The sequence below is a fragment of the Pollicipes pollicipes genome, unplaced genomic scaffold (assembly GCF_011947565.3).
Source record: "Pollicipes pollicipes isolate AB1234 unplaced genomic scaffold, Ppol_2.1 Scaffold_4740;HRSCAF=5597_pilon_pilon_pilon, whole genome shotgun sequence".
In the NCBI taxonomy this organism is placed as follows: domain Eukaryota; kingdom Metazoa; phylum Arthropoda; class Thecostraca; order Pollicipedomorpha; family Pollicipedidae; genus Pollicipes; species Pollicipes pollicipes.
Genome location: NW_023596545.1, coordinates 32,734,047 through 32,752,220, shown reverse-complemented (window position 1 = coordinate 32,752,220; position 18,174 = coordinate 32,734,047). Strand labels below are relative to the sequence as shown.

General features: G+C 51.2%; 1 protein-coding gene across 1 annotated transcript; it reads right to left on the bottom strand.

The window, feature by feature from the left end:
• Positions 1-1,198: 1,198 nt before the first annotated feature.
• Positions 1,199-17,738, bottom strand: Arl5 (ADP-ribosylation factor-like 5). The gene is made up of 5 exons (XM_037222356.1): positions 17,397-17,738; positions 10,031-10,239; positions 4,388-4,513; positions 2,353-2,462; positions 1,199-1,890 (listed from the first exon to the last, which is right to left on the bottom strand). The coding sequence occupies exons 1-5, from the start codon at positions 17,440-17,442 to the stop codon at positions 1,842-1,844; spliced, it is 540 nt and encodes a 179-aa protein (XP_037078251.1). The 5' UTR covers positions 17,443-17,738; the 3' UTR covers positions 1,199-1,841.
• Positions 17,739-18,174: the final 436 nt, after the last annotated feature.

The following is an 18,174-nucleotide window of genomic DNA, read 5'->3' as shown; positions in this document are numbered from 1 at the left end:
CCAGCCCTTTACGCCTCTCGGGCTCCAACCGTCCCCTTGAACGTTGGTCCCAGGGGACCCTATAGATCCAAGGGGAGGGAGACACATGCCCCTCGCGAGCGCGTTACTGATCCAGGGCAATGTACTTGAGTCAAGGGCTACAGATATTTGTCATACTTCGCTGGTAAATAATCCCGTCTGAGTCCCATTTAGCCAGAAACGACATCGTTATAGCGACATCGATCATAACGACAAACGACATAGTTCTGCGCGTGTTGCTACTGTGAGTTTCCAATCGAGGAAGATTAGCGCTCATTTCATATCTCATCAAAATTGACTCTTTACCCCGCGCTTTTCGTCCACCTCACGACTTGTGTTTCAAAACCATTCGTCTTATTGAGACTAGACTATGATGTGACGCAAGGGATCAAGAAGAGTCAAGAAGGCTTGGTAACCACTGCTTACATTTTGTGTCAAGGACTCTCGAGAAAACGGCATGTAATTTTTTTACGACCGTGTATTTATCAGTCATTGTCGGCATGTATGGAAAAATAAGCCTATTTCACCGACGTCATTGGAGACACTCATCACTGCCATATCCGGATAAAACCAACGTTAAAACAGTCGCAGGCCATGATAAATAATCACACGCAAATGGGTAAAACCCACCTACTTCCTGTGACACAAAAACAACCTGGTAAGCGCCAGCAATCGGTGTTGAAAGAAACCTGACAAGGGCATTTCCTAGACAGACAAGACCAGACTAGTTCCAGATGCGCTGGTGCTGTGGAAGGGACTGTTCGCAGCCAGCAAGGATGCCGTATGGATGGATGTATATACAACGAGACCATCTTACACCGTCTTGTCGTTGACGCGTCCTCTTAACTCTATCACATTCGAAGACGACTGGGGACCGGCCGGGCGCCGGTTCGACTAGACACGGAGTCGGAGTCGGACTCGGAGTCGGAGTCGGAGTCAGAGCGGCGCGCCGGTCCGCCCGACTCTGCCCCAACACGTCGCGCCGCGGGATCGAGTCAGACTGCGTCGGAGCCCGAGTCCTGTCGCCCCCTCCCCCCCCCACGCCTCCAACACCCGTCCACTGGACGCTCCGCGGAGCCCGACTCGGCAGCGGCGTGAGCCCGGCCGCCGTCTCTGCCCGGAGCGGGCGGACCGACGCTGGAGTCGGCGGCGGCGCAGGGCCCAGGCACGGCGACCGGCCGCGCCTGGCGCGAGCGGTCTGCAGCCGGCGGCGGCCGGCAGTCGGGCATCGCCGGCAGACGCGGACGGACGTGTGGCACTAGTCGGCACTGGGCCCTCCCCGCGCCAGAGTTGGGTGCAGAGGCGACACAGCGGGCTGGCTCCCATACAGCAAGCGGACTGAACAGGCGGAAGACACTAAGCTTGAAAGGCGGGTGATATATAGGTGCCAACAGAGGCGACGCAGACACAGTTGGTTAAGCATCAGACCGCGCTAAGGAACAGGGCTGCATCAGCAAGGCCGCAGCACATGGCTCACAGAGGAATCAGCCCCTCGGAGAGGGAGAGGGGGAGGCGCTGGGGCACGGCGGACACTCGCTCTGACCCTGGCGGCGTCCTGCCAATATCGTCAGGTGGCGACACCGAGTCCTCGCGGTGACGTCGGAGCGACTCCGGCGGTGACGCGATGAAGAGCGCGGCGGCTCGAGGCGTGGCGATGACGTCATACCGAGACCCGGCGATGACGGGGCATGACAGTGGCGGCGTGACGAGGCCGGCCGTGACGCGGCGGCCGGGTCCGCCGTGACGTGACGTGACGAGCAGAGCCGGCGGTGGGCAACGGAAAGCAGGGCGACTGGTCCGCACTGCAGCTAAGTCAACGCTGGTCATTTGTTACGCACTCGGTCGCACACCCACTCCATGCCCTGGTTCAAGCTGAAACATAAACGCCCGCATCAGTGTGACATGGGCTGACTAACGGGCGGCTTGCGGAGTGGTGTACAAGATGCTTCGACAAGTGGAGCCTGTATGCTTTTGCTGTGCATGAACGACAATCTTCATGAAGAAGGCATCGCTACGCCTTAAAGCCCATTTGGAGCCTGTCCTGTTTCCCCGTCTTCCAAATTAAGATCACAAGGACAATGAATGCATATTTAACAAGCGTTTTCAGCTTAGCCATGAACGAAGGCGTGTTAAAGCACGTCACTGATCCCATGACAACGCAGCATCCTCTCCAGATTCTCGCCCACCCCGACCAGGGTCAGCGTCTTGGGGGGAGGGGGCACGACCGACGGCGGCTATTGGCCGACCGAGTGGTCTCACCCCTCGCCGGTGAACGAGAGACAGGGGGGGGGGGGCACGACCGGTGGCGGCTGTTGGCCGACCGAGCGTTCTCACCCCTCGCCGGTGAGCGCACAGCACGCCTGTATCCTCCAGTGGTGCCGCTTCAGCGACGTCAGGTTCAGCACCTTGCTGATCTCCGCCGACGACATTGCCGCCTTGACGTCCTGCAACAAGCCGCCGGTCAGGCGACAGCGGCCGAGAAAGCCTCGCTGTGGCTGGTTTAAGCCCCGCCTATCACGTTCCATCGCGCGCAGAGACCGGCCGGCACACCCTCCGCTGGCCCTCGCACAGGTGGTGTCATTAGCCGTCGGCCGGCGGGCCAGTCACGCAACAGGTGTGATAACATCCCGTGGGCACCCCGGATGCATCTGAAGCTGCAGTAAATATGAACATGCCCCGCGAAGCAACAAACTCAAGAATGTGAATTTCAACCTGACAAGGCCTATCAGCTGGCGCTACACGGCGACTTATCAGCTGACAAAGGCATGAGTGTGCGGAATGCGCGGGGTGCAAGTGGTCCGCCCCGGGTCCAGGTTATCATCTGCATCTATACGCCCCGGAAGACAGCACGATACCGCACGGTAGGCAGTACCACACGGTACCACACGGTAGTCGGTACCACCCGGCATCAACCGCAGTCGGTACCACCCGGCATCAACCGCAGTCGGTGCCACCCGCACCACCGGCACCCGGTACCACGCGGTACCACATGGCAGTCGGTATCACCCGGTACCAACCGCAGTTGGTGCCACCCTGCACCAACGGCACTCGGTACCACACGGTGTCACAGGTAGGCGAACACGCCATAGCACCGCAGCGGCACGAGGCGGTTTTTAGAGATGCAGCCGTGGGAGAGCGCCACCGACGGCGCCCACCACCAGCACCCGCCGCCGTGGCCAGCCCCGCTACGGCGACACCGCAGATGGCGTCGCGGCGTCTGCGGTCGGCCGCGCAGCAGCCGCCGCCGGGACAGACGGCGCCGGCTCTGACCGGGGTCACGCCGTGTGAGCGGCCGGGGACTGCCTGACAGGCCGCAGTCACAACGCCACAAGGACCTCCGTGTTAGCGGGTCACAGCTTCAGCTTCCGAGTTAGCGGATAGCAGCGTCAGCTCCCGTGTCAGCGAGCCATGCCTTCAGCTTCCGTGTCAGCGTCCACAGCTTCAGCTTCCGTGTCAGCGGGTCACAGCTTTAGCTTCCGTGTCAGCGGGCCATGCCTTCAGCTTCCGTGTCAGCGGGTCACAGCTTTAGCTTCCGTGTCAGCGGGCCATGCCTTCAGCTTCCGTGTCAGCGGGTCACAGCTTTAGCTTCCGTGTCAGCGGGCCATGCCTTCAGCTTTCGTGTCAGCGGGCCACAGCTTCAGCTTCTGTATCGACGGGCAATACCTTCAGCTTACGTGTCAGCTTGTCACGCCTTCATCTTCCGTGTAGACGGCTCACAGCTTCAGCTTCCGTATATACAGGCCGCATCTTAAGCTTCTGCGTCAGCGGGTCACACCTTCAGCTTCCGAGTTAGCGGATATCAGCTTCAGCTTCCATGTCAACGGGCCACCGCTTCATCTCCTGTGTCGGTGAGCCACAGCTCAGTCGTGCGGCACCTGAGTCACCGGTCAGCCCTTCCGACGAGCCGAAAATACACGGGTTCACCTATAATCTGCCTTTCGAGCAGCCCGTCGTCAGTTTCCACGGTGGTCCGTTCTTTTATCCGAAGACGACCACGACGCGCATTGTTATGCGCTGCCATATACCTGCGAGTGGCAGCGCGAACTCACGCAACACTCACACATTGGACCGTTTCGAATACTCTCCATCCGGTGCTCTCCCTGAGACGGAACACCGGTCACCTCACCTCATCTCAAACTTCACTTCACTTCACTTCACCTCACTTCACCTCATCTCAGCCTAGCTCAGCTCAGCTCAGCTCATCTCAGCTCAGCTCAGCTCAGCTCAGCTCAGCTCAGCTCAGCTCAGCTCAGCTCAGCTCAGCTCAGCACAGCTCACCTCACCTCATCCCACCTTATCAGCCCGCATCCCCAGGACCTGGTCACGTGACCCCACCACGAGGCCAGCTGACGCCACTCAGTAAACTCGCCTGTTTATTAGCCAGCACCAGCAGCGAAGCCTTGGCCAGCTCCTCGTGTGCCAGCATCTTGTACAGCTCCTCCTTGGCCACCGGCAGGCGCTCGTGGTCGGTCGAGTCCACCACCAGAATGATGAACTGGCAACATGACACGGTGGAAGCGTTAGACGATGTCATGCGACGGACGAAACTGCCAAGGTATGACGTGATCCAGACGCAATAGAGCTCACTCAGTCGGCGGAGCCCATTAAACGTCATCAGCGAATACATCACCAGCACTGCCTACTGGGATCTGAAGTGAAACAACGGCCAGTTCGGAAACCCCAAAGCACTAATGCACTGATGTGCACAGTACCTACCGGCAATCCATCAATCTTCTACACATACCGCATGTATTTAAAAGGAATGCTCGACATGAGAATACTAAAGCAAGCATCACAGCCAACTGAGAGCCAATTGGGGCTCGTTACATCTGGACATCGGGCTCACGAACACCAGATATAAACGACTATACAACCACTATTTGCTAGGCCTTGATAGCCACACGGCCATCGAAATGTCAGGATTTGAATAACGTTATGATGACATGGATGCCTGGGTGACCTTGAAATAGTTTGCACATTTTCGCAGGCGTGTAGCTCAGAAACTAGTGGGTTCGGATCTTAATAACGATGGGACTACGAATTACACCGAACGATCCTCAAAACCTTCAAAACCTTATACAAACGTAGAACACTTCATTGAAAGAACTCATGATATTAGCACGAATCATAGCATCCAAGCAGGGAAGCGTTTCAACCAACCATTTTTAGAGTTTTTAGTGTCGTTCTGTAACCATTTTGTAATATTTTGTGCACCTGACGGTTATGTATATCCATACCTGACGGTCTGTAATCCAGCTGACGAACAGTGCAACATCCTCGAAATCATTTGCCGCTGATATAAACAGCAGCGCCAAAGCCATGGCTGCTCCTCATTATCTCCAGCACCACCCGAAACCAGACAGGACGTGGCCGTCTCGGGTCTCAAACAGGCCACGTGGTGACACGCGACGGTCGACGCCGCCCCGACCACCGGCTGGTTCGCCGTCCGGCAGAGTGGCAGGTTCTGGTACAGCCTCGGGTCTCTTACGGGGATCAGCGGACAATGACCGCGCGTTGCTGCCTGCATCGGTGTCCGCTGATGCCCCTAGGAATGACCTGGAGTCGCACCAGCGCCTGCTGAACCACCGCACCGTGCATAAGCCCGTGTTCGGAGCCGCTCTGGCCGTGATGCATCTCCATTTGATGCCCGAGACGAGATGAAGGTCGTGTTCTGTCAGGTTTCGGGCGACGTCAGTGCTAATTAAAAAAAAAAAACAGCAGTGGCAATGTCGCTGTCGTCTAACCCGGTTGCGGATAACATTTTGCGCTCATACAACCAGCATGTAATGAGGAGATTGGTTACAATTACTTTCGGGTCCAAATTGCTCTCCCAATGTTTCGTGACAGCACTAGACTTCTTCCTCTCATTGCAGCCCTTGACCGCGATAATTGACAACGGTAGAATCTGCTGAGAACCGTCGTCAGCTGTTATGGGCTAGAGGTGCCACTTCTGAGCTGCTTTAATCCACACATTGCGGGCCTGTGAGCTTAAAAGTGGCAACTCCGTTGGTATGAATGACGTTAGTAAAAGTGTACCTTTGCGATTGGCACAGCGGGCAGCGAAGGCCAATTACCAAGAAGCACATTGGTTGAAGTTTCAGACAGTACGCCACTTAAGACAAATGTACAGTCTGTTTCCGAAAGCCTAAGTGCACTTTGTACAGACCCTCTGTGCTAAACGCCATAGCGGAGAAATCCAATCCAAAGGGTGACGTTAAGTCGAACTCGCGCGATAATGGCCTTGCGTCCCTACCTCATTTTACCTAAAAGTGTTCCCAGACTTTGTGGCCTATATTGCACCAGTCTTTTGACGACAATGTGTATCGCAAACATTAAAGAATACATACGTTAGCAAGAGCGAAGCCGACATTAAGTATCACTTGCTTAGCGATGAGCGGGGAGACTAATAAGATTTCTCCCACAGGAGCGACTACTCAAAAGACATTCTGACCTATCCAGAACAAAAATGGAGAAAACTGGTATTTCCGATCCATCGGACGTATACGATCTAGCAGTAAGTGAAACTACAAACTGTGTGGCATGCTATTCTCAAACGGACCTCTATATCAGAAACATATGCTCAAAACACACCAACTATATATCAATGTGCTCATAATTAAACACGCGTGTTTAGGCTTCGTGTTGTGGCTTCATGGTTTCGTAACAATTGACAGGTACAGTTGAAATCGTTCGATTTTTAGGAAAAAGTTGTCTTTGACCTGACAAATTCGCGTCCATTACTGACCAAGAAACTCAAACATGATAGCGTACGCATCTGTTATTTGTCATTTGTAAGATACGTTTATCTCCTGATCGATGCTCCGTGCCACCGAACACGGCCACCCAATCGAGGCGCCACCATACGGGATCTTCCGGACCGACCGTGTAGGTTGACCTTGACCGCGTTTTCTCCGGTGTGGTAGGCGGCGTGCGACAAGATGCCGGCCAGGTGACCTTCAACAGCCAATTTGGACCAGCGACGGGCCGCGCCACACCACACCCTCAGACATAACGACGCGATTGGCGGGGCGCGGCGGGCCAGTCGGGGCGGGGGCGGGGGCGGGGGCGGGGGCGGCGATAGACCAGGTCCTGACCGGCCCGAACTCCTGACACGCGGAGGCACGTGTCGCCGGTGCGTCGGCTTGACGTATCGCCTACAAACGGCCGCGGCTGAGGGCGGCGGCCCAGTTGTGCCGAGGGAGCGCGAAAAGGCGTGGCCCCGTGCGACCCTTCCTTTCGACAGCGCCGCCCCGGCTGCGGCCGGGTGGCGTGGACTGGTGGCCAGGCCGCTAACGAGGGCCGGGAAAGTCGGCCCGGTCACGAACAGGTCCAAGGTACCGCCGGCGCCGGCAGCAACAGAAGCCCACACAAAGGCGCGGCCAAAGTCTCGCCGCTCGGCGTGCCACCGTGGGGGGAGGGGTAGTCAGGCACCACGCTGTCATTGTCTCGGCTGGCGGGCAGATGTCGCGATATCAACGACCCCACACCGGTGCAGATCGACACGGCGCGTTCACGACACGGCGTTGTGCGGTCTCCCTACTGGCATATGGAACGAGAGCGAGCACAAGGGCACGACAGAGGAGAGAGAGAGAGAGAGAGAGGTAGGGAAAAGAGGGAGAGAGGGAAGGAGACAGTGACCGCGACCGCGACCGAGGGTCAGACAGAGAGAGACAGAGACAGAGACAGAGACAGAGACAGAGACAGAGACAGAGACAGAGACAGAGACAGAGACAGAGACAGAGACAGAGACAGAGGCAGAGGCAGAGGCAGAGGCAGAGGCAGAGGCAGAGGCAGAGGCAGAGGCAGAGGCAGAGGCAGAGGGCAGAGGCAGAGGCAGAGGCAGAGGCGAGGCAGAGGCAGAGGCAGAGGCAGAGGCAGAGGCAGAGGCAGAGTGCAGAGGCAGAGGCAGAGGCAGAGGCAGAGGGCATAGGGCAGATGCAGAGGCAGAGGCAGAGGCCAGAGGCAGAGGCAGAGGCAGAGGCAGAGGCAGAGGCAGAGAGAGAGAGAGAGAGAGAGAGAGAGAGAGAGGAGAGGAGAGAGAGAGGAGAGAGAGAGAGAGAGAGAGAGAGAGAGAGAAGAGAGAGAGAGAGAGAGAGAGAAGAGAGAGACACACACACACACACACACACACACACACACACACACACACACACCACACACACACACACACACACACACCACACACACACACACACACACACACACACACACACGCACACACACGCACACACACGCACACACACGCACACACACGCACACACACGCACACACACGCACACACACGCACACACTGCTAATGCGGGACATCAGGGTGCGCCACGCCAAAGAATTCGTTATGCGCACGCAACGTAGCAGAAAAACTGGTTTCCCCAGCTTCACGAAAACAATGCGAAGGTCTCTACTGTTTACCCAGCTATCTTTCCGTAAAACCACCCTCTGTCTTCATGTAAAACAAGGCCCTGTTCAGGTATGCTCCACCCTCCAGGACGCAGTCCGTACTTGCCTTGTCTCATGCCAGCTTTATGGGTAATTTCCTGACAATCGCATGCTTTTCGCCACGGCACGTGAATCCATTGCATAACGTAACAAAGCTGGAGCCCGGGCCGCTCGAAGGAACACTATGCTGCTCCCTCAGTATCTCCGTGGGAACGCTTTTGCACCACTTATGACACCGTTGCGGTGTCTCAGTAGCTCACTTTACTCTCTGATATAGCCAATTTTTCTTGGGTGAACTTAGCTGATCTTTCGCAGCTACCAGTCACATTTCGGGATGGTAAGCCAGTGCAGAATCACGAAAAACCATGACCAAATACAAATTTTAATTGGTTATGAGCGCTATTCGCGGATAACGCATTGAAAATACGGTACAGACCTACGTATTTTTCAAGATTGCATGAATATTTAGAACAGGGCCCTCGCCATCTTCAAAAGCAGTCTCCTTCCTTTCCTTTCACGCATTCCTTTCCTTTCATGAAAGGAAAGAAATCCGTGAAACGAAAGAAGAAAAAAACCGCTTGCACGTGGTCGAAGTTCGCCGAACCAAAGGGCAAAGCCATTCAAGTACGAGATGGCTAGCCTCGTACCGGCAAGGCTCGTTGAAGTCAATGAAGGCAAAGAACATGACACCATACGTTGGAGCTGAAAATTTGCGTTACATAGTTTCAGGGCGTATTTTTTCTATAAAATATTGTGTGGCGTACGTTGTTGCGCGACTCCTATGGAGCATCAGCGACTGCATTTGTCCCATCAGCGCCCAGAAGCCATAGCGCCCGCCGAGGATGTAAACCAAGCCTCCAGCGCCGACCCTGAACACGTTCCCGACCGAGCTACTTCGCTCTCCGCACGTCGTATTTGAGGGAATCCCAAGCCCTCACGAGACCTGCCATGATCTTAACATGGCTCGATATGATCTTACACGACCCTGCAGTTAACAGCCTCAAGTACCGCTGTGACATTTATACACAGTAGAAGTGATATCAGAGCTCTGGGCGATTTTGCAGCTTTACCCGGTCATTTCTCTTCTGCATGGCATCACTGACACCCGCCATCCACTTTGATCCATGATCCGACAGTCTCGTGGAATAACCTGGCAACACCTTCAAAATCCGACCGGATGTAACCATGAACTTGCCTAAACTGCCGCGCCAAGGCTGTCAAAACCGGTGAGCTCATTTTATAACCATTTAACACCATCTGAACTGCTGGGAACATAGGTCTAGCCTACACAGCACCAAGTTTATGTCACACACTACCGCTTCGCCATATTTTCTACAGACGTTTTCATCTACTCCCACTGAGGTCACAGCCTGGCCATCTGCCATGGCAGGTAGTTGACACTAAGGCCAGATGCACGATGAGCCTAAAGAACCTAGTGGCGTTTTTCTAGGTCAGATAATGATTCAGAAGACTCCTTGAAAGACGGCACCGCCCCTGCACCGACCTGTCCTGACAGTGGCAAGGGCCGAATCCAATACCAGATCTAGAAGTGTCATACACTGCCAGTTTGACTCACCTGTGTGTTGGCATAATATGTGTTCCACGATGCCCGGAGACTTTCTTGGCCACCCAGATCCCACATCACAAACTGGGTGTTTTTGTAGGTTATTTCTTCCACATTGGATCCAATCGTTGGTGATGTATGGACAGTGTCACCCAGCAGATACTGGTACATTATTGTTGTTTTTCCAGCATTGTCCAGTCCAACAATCACTATCTTGTGCTCTGTAAAAAGTGCAAAAGCTTGTCATGCTAATTGATTGAATAACACTTTTGGGCAAACATGATCCTTTAAAATGAATACATATGCCAGCTGAATTGGAATGCATACTCATCCTGCTCTTGTGCACATATCTAACATTGGAACAAGCTGCTCCATGGGCTTGTTCTCACCAAAAAAGGTCTTCTAACTATATTTGTTCTCCAGTGTGCAGGAAATTTTCACAAAAAACAACAGTAGTCTGGCCAAAATATCTTACCAAAAAGATGTGTTAACTCCATTTGTCCTCAGTTGTTCTCAAGTTTCACCAATAGGCAGCAGACTTAGCTTACAACCAAAATGATAGATAGAAAATAATGACCAAGCCATTAGATTTCTTGAAATCTCTAGGAAACCATTAACACAGCATTTAACATTAATTGGTCAATGCAGGTACTGAGCACCAATGAAACATGCTCGAAAGAGCACGAAAATGATGATATCTGCTTTATGTCAGATGGCAGTAGCAGAAGTTTCATAATTCACACATACATGCAAGTTCCCATAGTTCCCTGGTTCACTTGGTCCCCTTGCTGCCATAAGTTTATCAATACAGATGATATCAGACACCAAGTGACACCAACTTGACACCAACTTCAAAGATGAGCACCATGCAACCTTCTTCAGGTTAACAGGAACCAGCTGATTATTCAAATTTGATGCATAACAAAATTTAGAGATGGCAAACACTGTGGGATTTGCATGAAGTCAACAGACATTAGCTGATGTGCTTAACTTTATATAAGCAAGCAAAGTTGCAACAAGTTCCCAGATTTTCTGGCATCCTTGTTGTGAGCACTTTACTCTTTGTACAATGACAATTATACAATATTCTGGAGTTTGGGCTTACCATAATCTCCATGGGAGGATGACAGTTAACAATGGCACTTACAGCTGCAGCATTGTTTTTGTGTCACCTTACATTCAAACTCAATGCATAAAAGCAACAATATTATGCTTCTCCTAGATTGCTGATGGTTAAGAACCTATGGTCATGAGACTTTAATGAAAAGTCATCTGATATGCATCAACTAATACATCAGAGCATACCAGATGTAAGTTAGGCTTTTTTTTACTTGGGTACCTGTATTGCCGACGGTGGGGAGAGAGCTACGCTGGCTGCAGGGTTCCTGTACTGCCATGATGGAGAAATGCTGTTAGGTATCAGCCGACGTAGTGACGTCACTGAAAATGGGTTTGCATCGATCTGGGTTCTTTTGGGCCGACTGAAGGCTACAAGGCATTTGCTAGCGATATGATGTCACTGGTATTCGACTGGATATGTGACGTCACTGGTTGTGAGGCTTTAGGGCTCTTTTGGGTGCAATGAATGCCGTAAAGCATCACCTGACGATATGTCGTCGCTGGTATTCAATGAAACATCAGGCGCAACGGGCCTTATTCCATCTTTACCTTTCGTACCTGTCTGCTGCAAGCATTTGCGTGCCGAATAAAAGCTTGACCGAATCACCTGAATGTGTGACGTCACCAATCACCACTTGATACGAGTGCACTTAGGCCCCACGGCCGCGGTGTATCATGTTCCGTGAAATATCACTGGGTATCGTGACGTCAGTGATATTCGACTAAATATTGGTCGCAACAGGTCAAGGTTCATTTTTAGCTTCGTACCTGTCTACTGCAAGCACAGGCGTGATGAATAAAAGCTACCAAATCACGTGAGTGTGTGACGTCACTGGTCATGCATTTTTATGGATCTTTGGGGGCCAACTGAGGGCCGTAAAGCATAGCCTAATGATGTGACGTCACTGGCATTCGACTGTGTGTGATGTCACTTGTGATCAGATTTTACGGCCTCTTTTGGGCCGACGAAAGGTCATACTACATTAACTGAAGATGTGCCGTCACTGGTATCCGAATACAATTCAGGCGGCCATGGCCATGCTCCATCTTTGCCTTTGGTACCTGTCCATTGCAAGTATTTGAATGCTGAAGGAAGGGTCTGCCGAATTACCTGAGTGTGTAACGTCACTAACCATTAATTTGTATAGACTGTTTTGAACCCACTGTAAGCCATACCACATCAGCTGACCATATGACGTCACCGGTTTTCGTCTAGGTGTCATGCGCAACAGGCCATGCTCTATCTTTGCCTTTCGTACCTGTTTACTGCAAGCTTTCGCGTGCTATATCAAGGTGATGCTGAACCATCTGAGTGCGTGACGTCACTGGTCATGAGTTTATACAGGTTTACTTGGGCAGCCCAATGCAACAAAGCATCATATCCTGTAAAGCATCGCGGGATGATATGACGTCACTGGTATTCGACTCAACATCAGGCGCAACAGGCCATGTTCCATCTTTACCTTTCGTACCTGTCTACTGCAAGCATTCGCGTGTTATATCACGTCATTGGTTAAGAGTTCTTACGAGCTCTTTTCAACCCCCTATATGGTATAATGCTTCAGTTGACGATATGATGTCACTGGTGTTCGACTTAGCATCAGGCACAACATGTCATGTTCCATCTTTGCCTTTCGCACCTGTTAAAGTATTGGCGAGCCTAATGATGGCTCTGCCGAATCACCTGAGTGCGTCATCATGAGTTTTTACAGGCTATTGTTGGCCGGGAAAGCCATTAGGCATCATCTAGCGATATGTCGTCACTGGTAATCCACTAAGTGTGTGACGCCATTGGTCATGAGTTTTCCCGCGCCTTTTTGGGCCGACTTAAGGCCATTAGGCATCTGGTAACGATATGACGTCACTGGCATTCAATTAAGCATCAGATACAATATGTCGTGTTTCATCTTTACCTTCCGCACCTATCTACTGCAAGTATTCGCGCGCCACATAAAGGCTCTGCCCAATCACCTGAGCGTGTGGTGTGACTGGTTATGAGTTTACGCGGGTTTACCCGGGCTGACTGAAGGACATCAAGCATCATCTGGCGATGTGACGTCACTGGTATTCAACTTAACACCAGGCGCGACAGGCCATGTTCGTCTTTACCTTTCGTACCTGTCTATTGTAAGCATTGACATGCTTAAGGAAAGCTCTGTGAAATCTCCTGAGTGTGTAATGTCACTGATCATGAGTTCTTTACGGGCTGCTTTTTTGTACCTATAGGGTACAAGACATCAGTTGACGATATGACATCACTGGTATTTGACTTAATCTCAGGCGCAACAGGTCATGTTCCATCTTTGCCTTTCGCACCTCTATACTGCAAGTATTCGCGCGCTACATAAAGGCTCTGCCGAATCACCTGAGCATGTGGTGTAACTGGTCATGAGTTTACGCGGGCTTACTCGGGCTGACTGAAGGACATCAAGCATCACCTGACCATATGACGTCACTGATATTCGGGCTGTGGCCCAGACTTATGGCCGCTAGGCGGCGCCCTTGATTATTATTTAGCCATCAGGGCATTCCGGACCGTAGCTGCTCAGGGGCGCATCCTGTGATGTCGGGCGGAATAGCTTTGCATATACGTCGGTTTGTGGGCTGGGATCACCTTTGTTTTGTGTTTACGTTTGTTCAAAATTTTAGTCGTTGAAACAGCCCGTTGCGTTTGAAGTTGTTACTTAATGGTGCGCACAATAAAATTGGTGTGCTTAACTATGGTGCATCTCCCACCTCTGCTGCGGAACTCCGTAGCCGTAGGTGGCCAGGTGACCTCCTACCAACTGATGATCAGTGACGTCACATACTCAGGTGATTCGGCGGAGCCTTCATATAGCACGCGAATATTTGCAGCAGCCAGGTACGAAAGGCAAATATGGAGCATGACCTGTTGCGCCTGATGTTTAGTCGAGCACCAGTAACGTCATGTCATCAGCTGATGCATTATAACCTAAAATGGGTTCAAAGGAGCCCTTAAAAAACTCGTGACCAGTGACGTCACACATTCAGGAGATTCGACGGAGCCTTCATTCAGCACGTCAATACCTTTAATAAACAAGTACAAAAGGTAAAGAAAGTACGTGGCATTTTGGACCTGATGTTAAGTCGAATAACAGTGACGACATATCATCCTGTGATGCTTCACGGGAGGTGTTGCTTTGTGGCCTTGGGCGGCCCAAGTGAATCCGTATGAACTCATGACCAGCGACGTCACCCACTCAGATGATTCGTCTGGAGTTTAGTCGATTACCAGTGACGTCATATCGTCAGCTGATGCTTGATGTCCGTCAGTCAGCCCGAGTAAACCTGCACAAACTCATGGCCAGTTACGCCACACGCTCAGGCGAATCGACAGAGTCTTTTTGTAGCGCACGAATACTTGCAGTAGGCAGGTGTGAAAGGTAAAGATGAAACATGGCTTATTGCAACTGATGTTAATTCGAATACAAGTGACGCCATAACGTTATCTGATGCCTAATGACCTGAACTCGGCCAAAAAAGGCCCGTAAAAGCTCATGACCAGTGACGTCACACACTCAGTGGATTACCAGTGACGTCATTTCGTTAGCTGATGCCTTATGGCTTTCGCTCAGCCAAAAATAGTTGGTAAAAATTCATGACCAGTGACGTCGCACACTCAGGTGACTCGGCAGAGCCATCATTTAACGCACCAATACTTTACAGGTACGAAAGGCAAAGATGGAACATGACCTGTTACGCCTCATGTTAAGTCGAACACCATTGACATCATGTCGTCAACTGATGCATTTTTCCCTATAGAGGGTTCCAAGGAGCCAGAAAAAACTCATGACCAGTAACGTTACACACCCAGGAGACTCGACAGAGCCTTCATTCAGCACGTCAATACTTGTAATAGACGGGTACGAAAGGTAAAGATAGAACATGGCCTGTCGCGCCTGATGTTAAGTCGGACACCAGTGACGTCATATCATCAGCTGATGCATTATACCGTTTGGGGGTACAAAAGGTCCCGTAAAAAGCTGTTGACCAGTGACGTTACTTACTCAGGAGACTCGACAGAGCCTTCATTCAGCACGCCCATACTTCCAAGAGACAGGTACGAAAGGTAAAGATGGAACATGGCCTGTCGCGCCTGAAGTTTAGTCGAATACCAGTGACGTCATATCGTCAGCTGATGCTTGATGTCCTTCAGTCAGCCAGAGTAAACCCGCGTTAACTCATAACTAGTTACACCACACGCTCAGGTAATTCGGCAGAGCCCCTGTGTCGCGCGAATACTTGCAGTAGATAGGTGCGAAAGGTACAGACGAAACATGGCTTAGATGGAGCATGGCCTGTTGCGCATGATGTCTAGTCGAAACCCAGTGACATCATATCGTCAGCTGATGCCTTGTGGCCTATAGTAGGCTCAAAAGAGTGTGCAAATTAATGGTCAGTGACGTACACACTCAGGTAATTTGGCAGAGCCCTCCACGGCAATGCTTGCAATGGACAGGTACCAAAGATAAAGGTGGAACATGGTCTATCGCGCCCGAAGTTCATTCGAATACCAGTGACGTCACATCTTCAGTCATTGCCGTATGACCTTTCGTCGCCCCAAAAGAGGCCGTAAAACCTCATGACCAGCGACACGCACAGTCGAGTGCCAGCGACGTCACATCGTTAGCTGATGCTTTATGGTCTTCAGTTGGCCGCACAAAAAATCCGCCAATACTTGCAGCAGACATGTACGAAAGGTATAAATGGAGCATGACCTGTTGCCTGATGTTCAGCCAAATACCAGTGACGTCATGTCGCCAGCTGATGCCTAACGGCATTTCGTCGGTCCTATAGGGCCCGTGGAAACCCACGGCCATTGACGTCTTACAGTCGTATAGCAGGGACGTCGTTAGCTGACTCCTTGTGGTCTTCAGTTGGCCGAAAAGCACCGTTGGAACTCATGGCCAGTGATGTCGCACACTCAGGTGGTTCGGCAGCTTTCATCCAGCACGCCAATGCTTGCAGTAGACAAGTACAAAGGTAAAAATGAAGCACGGCCTGTTGCGCCCAGTTTTTATTCGAATACCAGTGACGTCACGCTATCCGGTGATACTTTGCGGACCACGACACACCGTGGTCGTGAGGCCTAAGTGCACTCGTATGAAGTGATGATTAGGGACGTCACACATTGGGGTAATTCGGTCAAACCTTTATGCGGCACGCAAATGCTTGCAGCAGACAGGTACGAAAAGTAAAGATGGAACGAGGCCGGCCGCGCCTGATGTTCAATCGAATACCAGTGACGACACATGGCCAGCTGATGCATTACGGCATTCAGTGGACCCAAAAGAGCCTTACACACTCACGGCCAGTGACGTCACATACCCAGCCGAATACCAGTGACACCATGTCACAAGCAAAAGCCTTATGGCCTTCAGTCGGCCCGAAAGAACCCCGAACCCGATCGATGCAAAACCATTTTCAGTGACGTCACAATGTTAGCTGATGCCTCACAGCTTTTGCCCCGCACGACAATACTCGAAACCCTGCAGCTGGCGTAGCTCTTCCCTCCGTCGGCCATACAGGTACCCAAGTAAAAAATTACCGTAAGTTAATATCAATATAAGATAAGATTATGCTAACAGTATGAAGTTAACACAAATATATGATTATGAAAGGGATAGACAAGGTAGGTCTGCAAGCAGCACTGGACATTAGGCAGAGACTTAGAGAGCAACACTTTCAATTAGCAAAAGGTAAGAGTAGAACTATGACGAGGCAGACGTCACTTAGTCAGAGTAGTGAATTGTTGGAATGAACCACCAAACAAAGTTGTAGGAAATCCCTCCCTATCAACATTTAAAAATCATTTGCACAGGTTGTATAGGTCTAAGGATCCCATTTCTAACTAACTTTGAGCAGGTCAGGTGGATAGGTTAGTTTGAGGATGGGTGAGGAACCTTATGTTCAGAGATTTTGTTGTACCTCAGTGACCAAACAAAGACCAAGGATATATTTGCAGCACACTTAAGTTGTTCTTATCTGTGCAACATCATGCAGAATCTTCCCCAGATGTGTTCACAGCATGGCCTGCTTTTTGTTTACACCCTGTTGACACTTCATGACATAATCAAAACTGACATAACCCTGCCACTGAAGTATGAAAACTGCATGCAATGAAGATTTTTTACTAGTCCTCAGAAAAAATCAACAAAAAATGTTCTCTTCACAAACCCAACCATGTGATCCAGAACGTAACCCAAATATGACATGGGAACTGTTCCCTCATGCTTACCATCAGTGTTGAAAAAGCTCCAAAATTTGGCAAACAGAAGACCCATGACCCTGTCCTTCCAGAAAATCACAGGACTCCGCACACACACAGCTTCTTCTCGCCGAATTTGGTTCTTGGGCCAGTAGCAATGTGTGGCACCACTACGCTCTCCAGTCGCACAATACACTTCCGGCGCGCACCCGATTACTTTCACTTATGCTGCTCGATCAGCTTTCAAGGTCTTCGCGGCTACAACGGCCCCAGCAAGCCTGCGAGAAACATATTGTAAGCGCCAGCGGGACTCTATCATCCGGTTACATCCGACAACCAGCGCACTCCGTGACCATCGCCCCAGCGATCCCAACTGCGCCTGCTCACTGGGCAGCCCCGATGCCGCATTCGCCGCGATCAGCTTGAAACTTGATTAGAGAACCTTGGATGAGCTTGATCAGCTGACAAAGCTTGGAAGTAAATGGCTCCCCATAAACCAGTCAATGAAATGAGCTCGAAGTGATCAGAATGAGCATTCACTATCAATTGGAATGCATCACAACCACAGTGGATATTTTAGCACAGATTAGGTTATTTCCATCAGCATGACCATCTTCTCCACAGGTTTAACGAGGCCATTAATCGTAAGGCATACGTAAGTTACCAAATACACGAAGGACATGTCCAGAAAGAACGTTTTGTACCAGCTTGGCTCAGGTTCCACTATGTCAATGAAGCAAATGGCCAAAATATACCAGGAAATGGAGAATTTATACCAGAATGTATGAAATTAATGTAACATCATTAG

What these genes read in the sequence shown, in the direction of transcription:
- Arl5 (XM_037222356.1), bottom strand. Translation starts at nt 17,442, where the DNA reads ATGGGTCTTCTGTTTGCCAAATTTTGGAGCTTTTTCAACACTGATG. An exon ending in CATATTATGCCAACACACAG is followed by an intron (nt 4,514 to 10,030) that starts GTGAGTCAAACT and finishes TCATGTTGCCAG; the next exon opens with TTCATCATTCTGGTGGTGGA. An exon ending in TGTGCGCTCACCGGCGAGGG is followed by an intron (nt 1,891 to 2,352) that starts GTGAGAACGCTC and finishes TTTATGTTTCAG; the next exon opens with CTTGAACCAGGGCATGGAGT.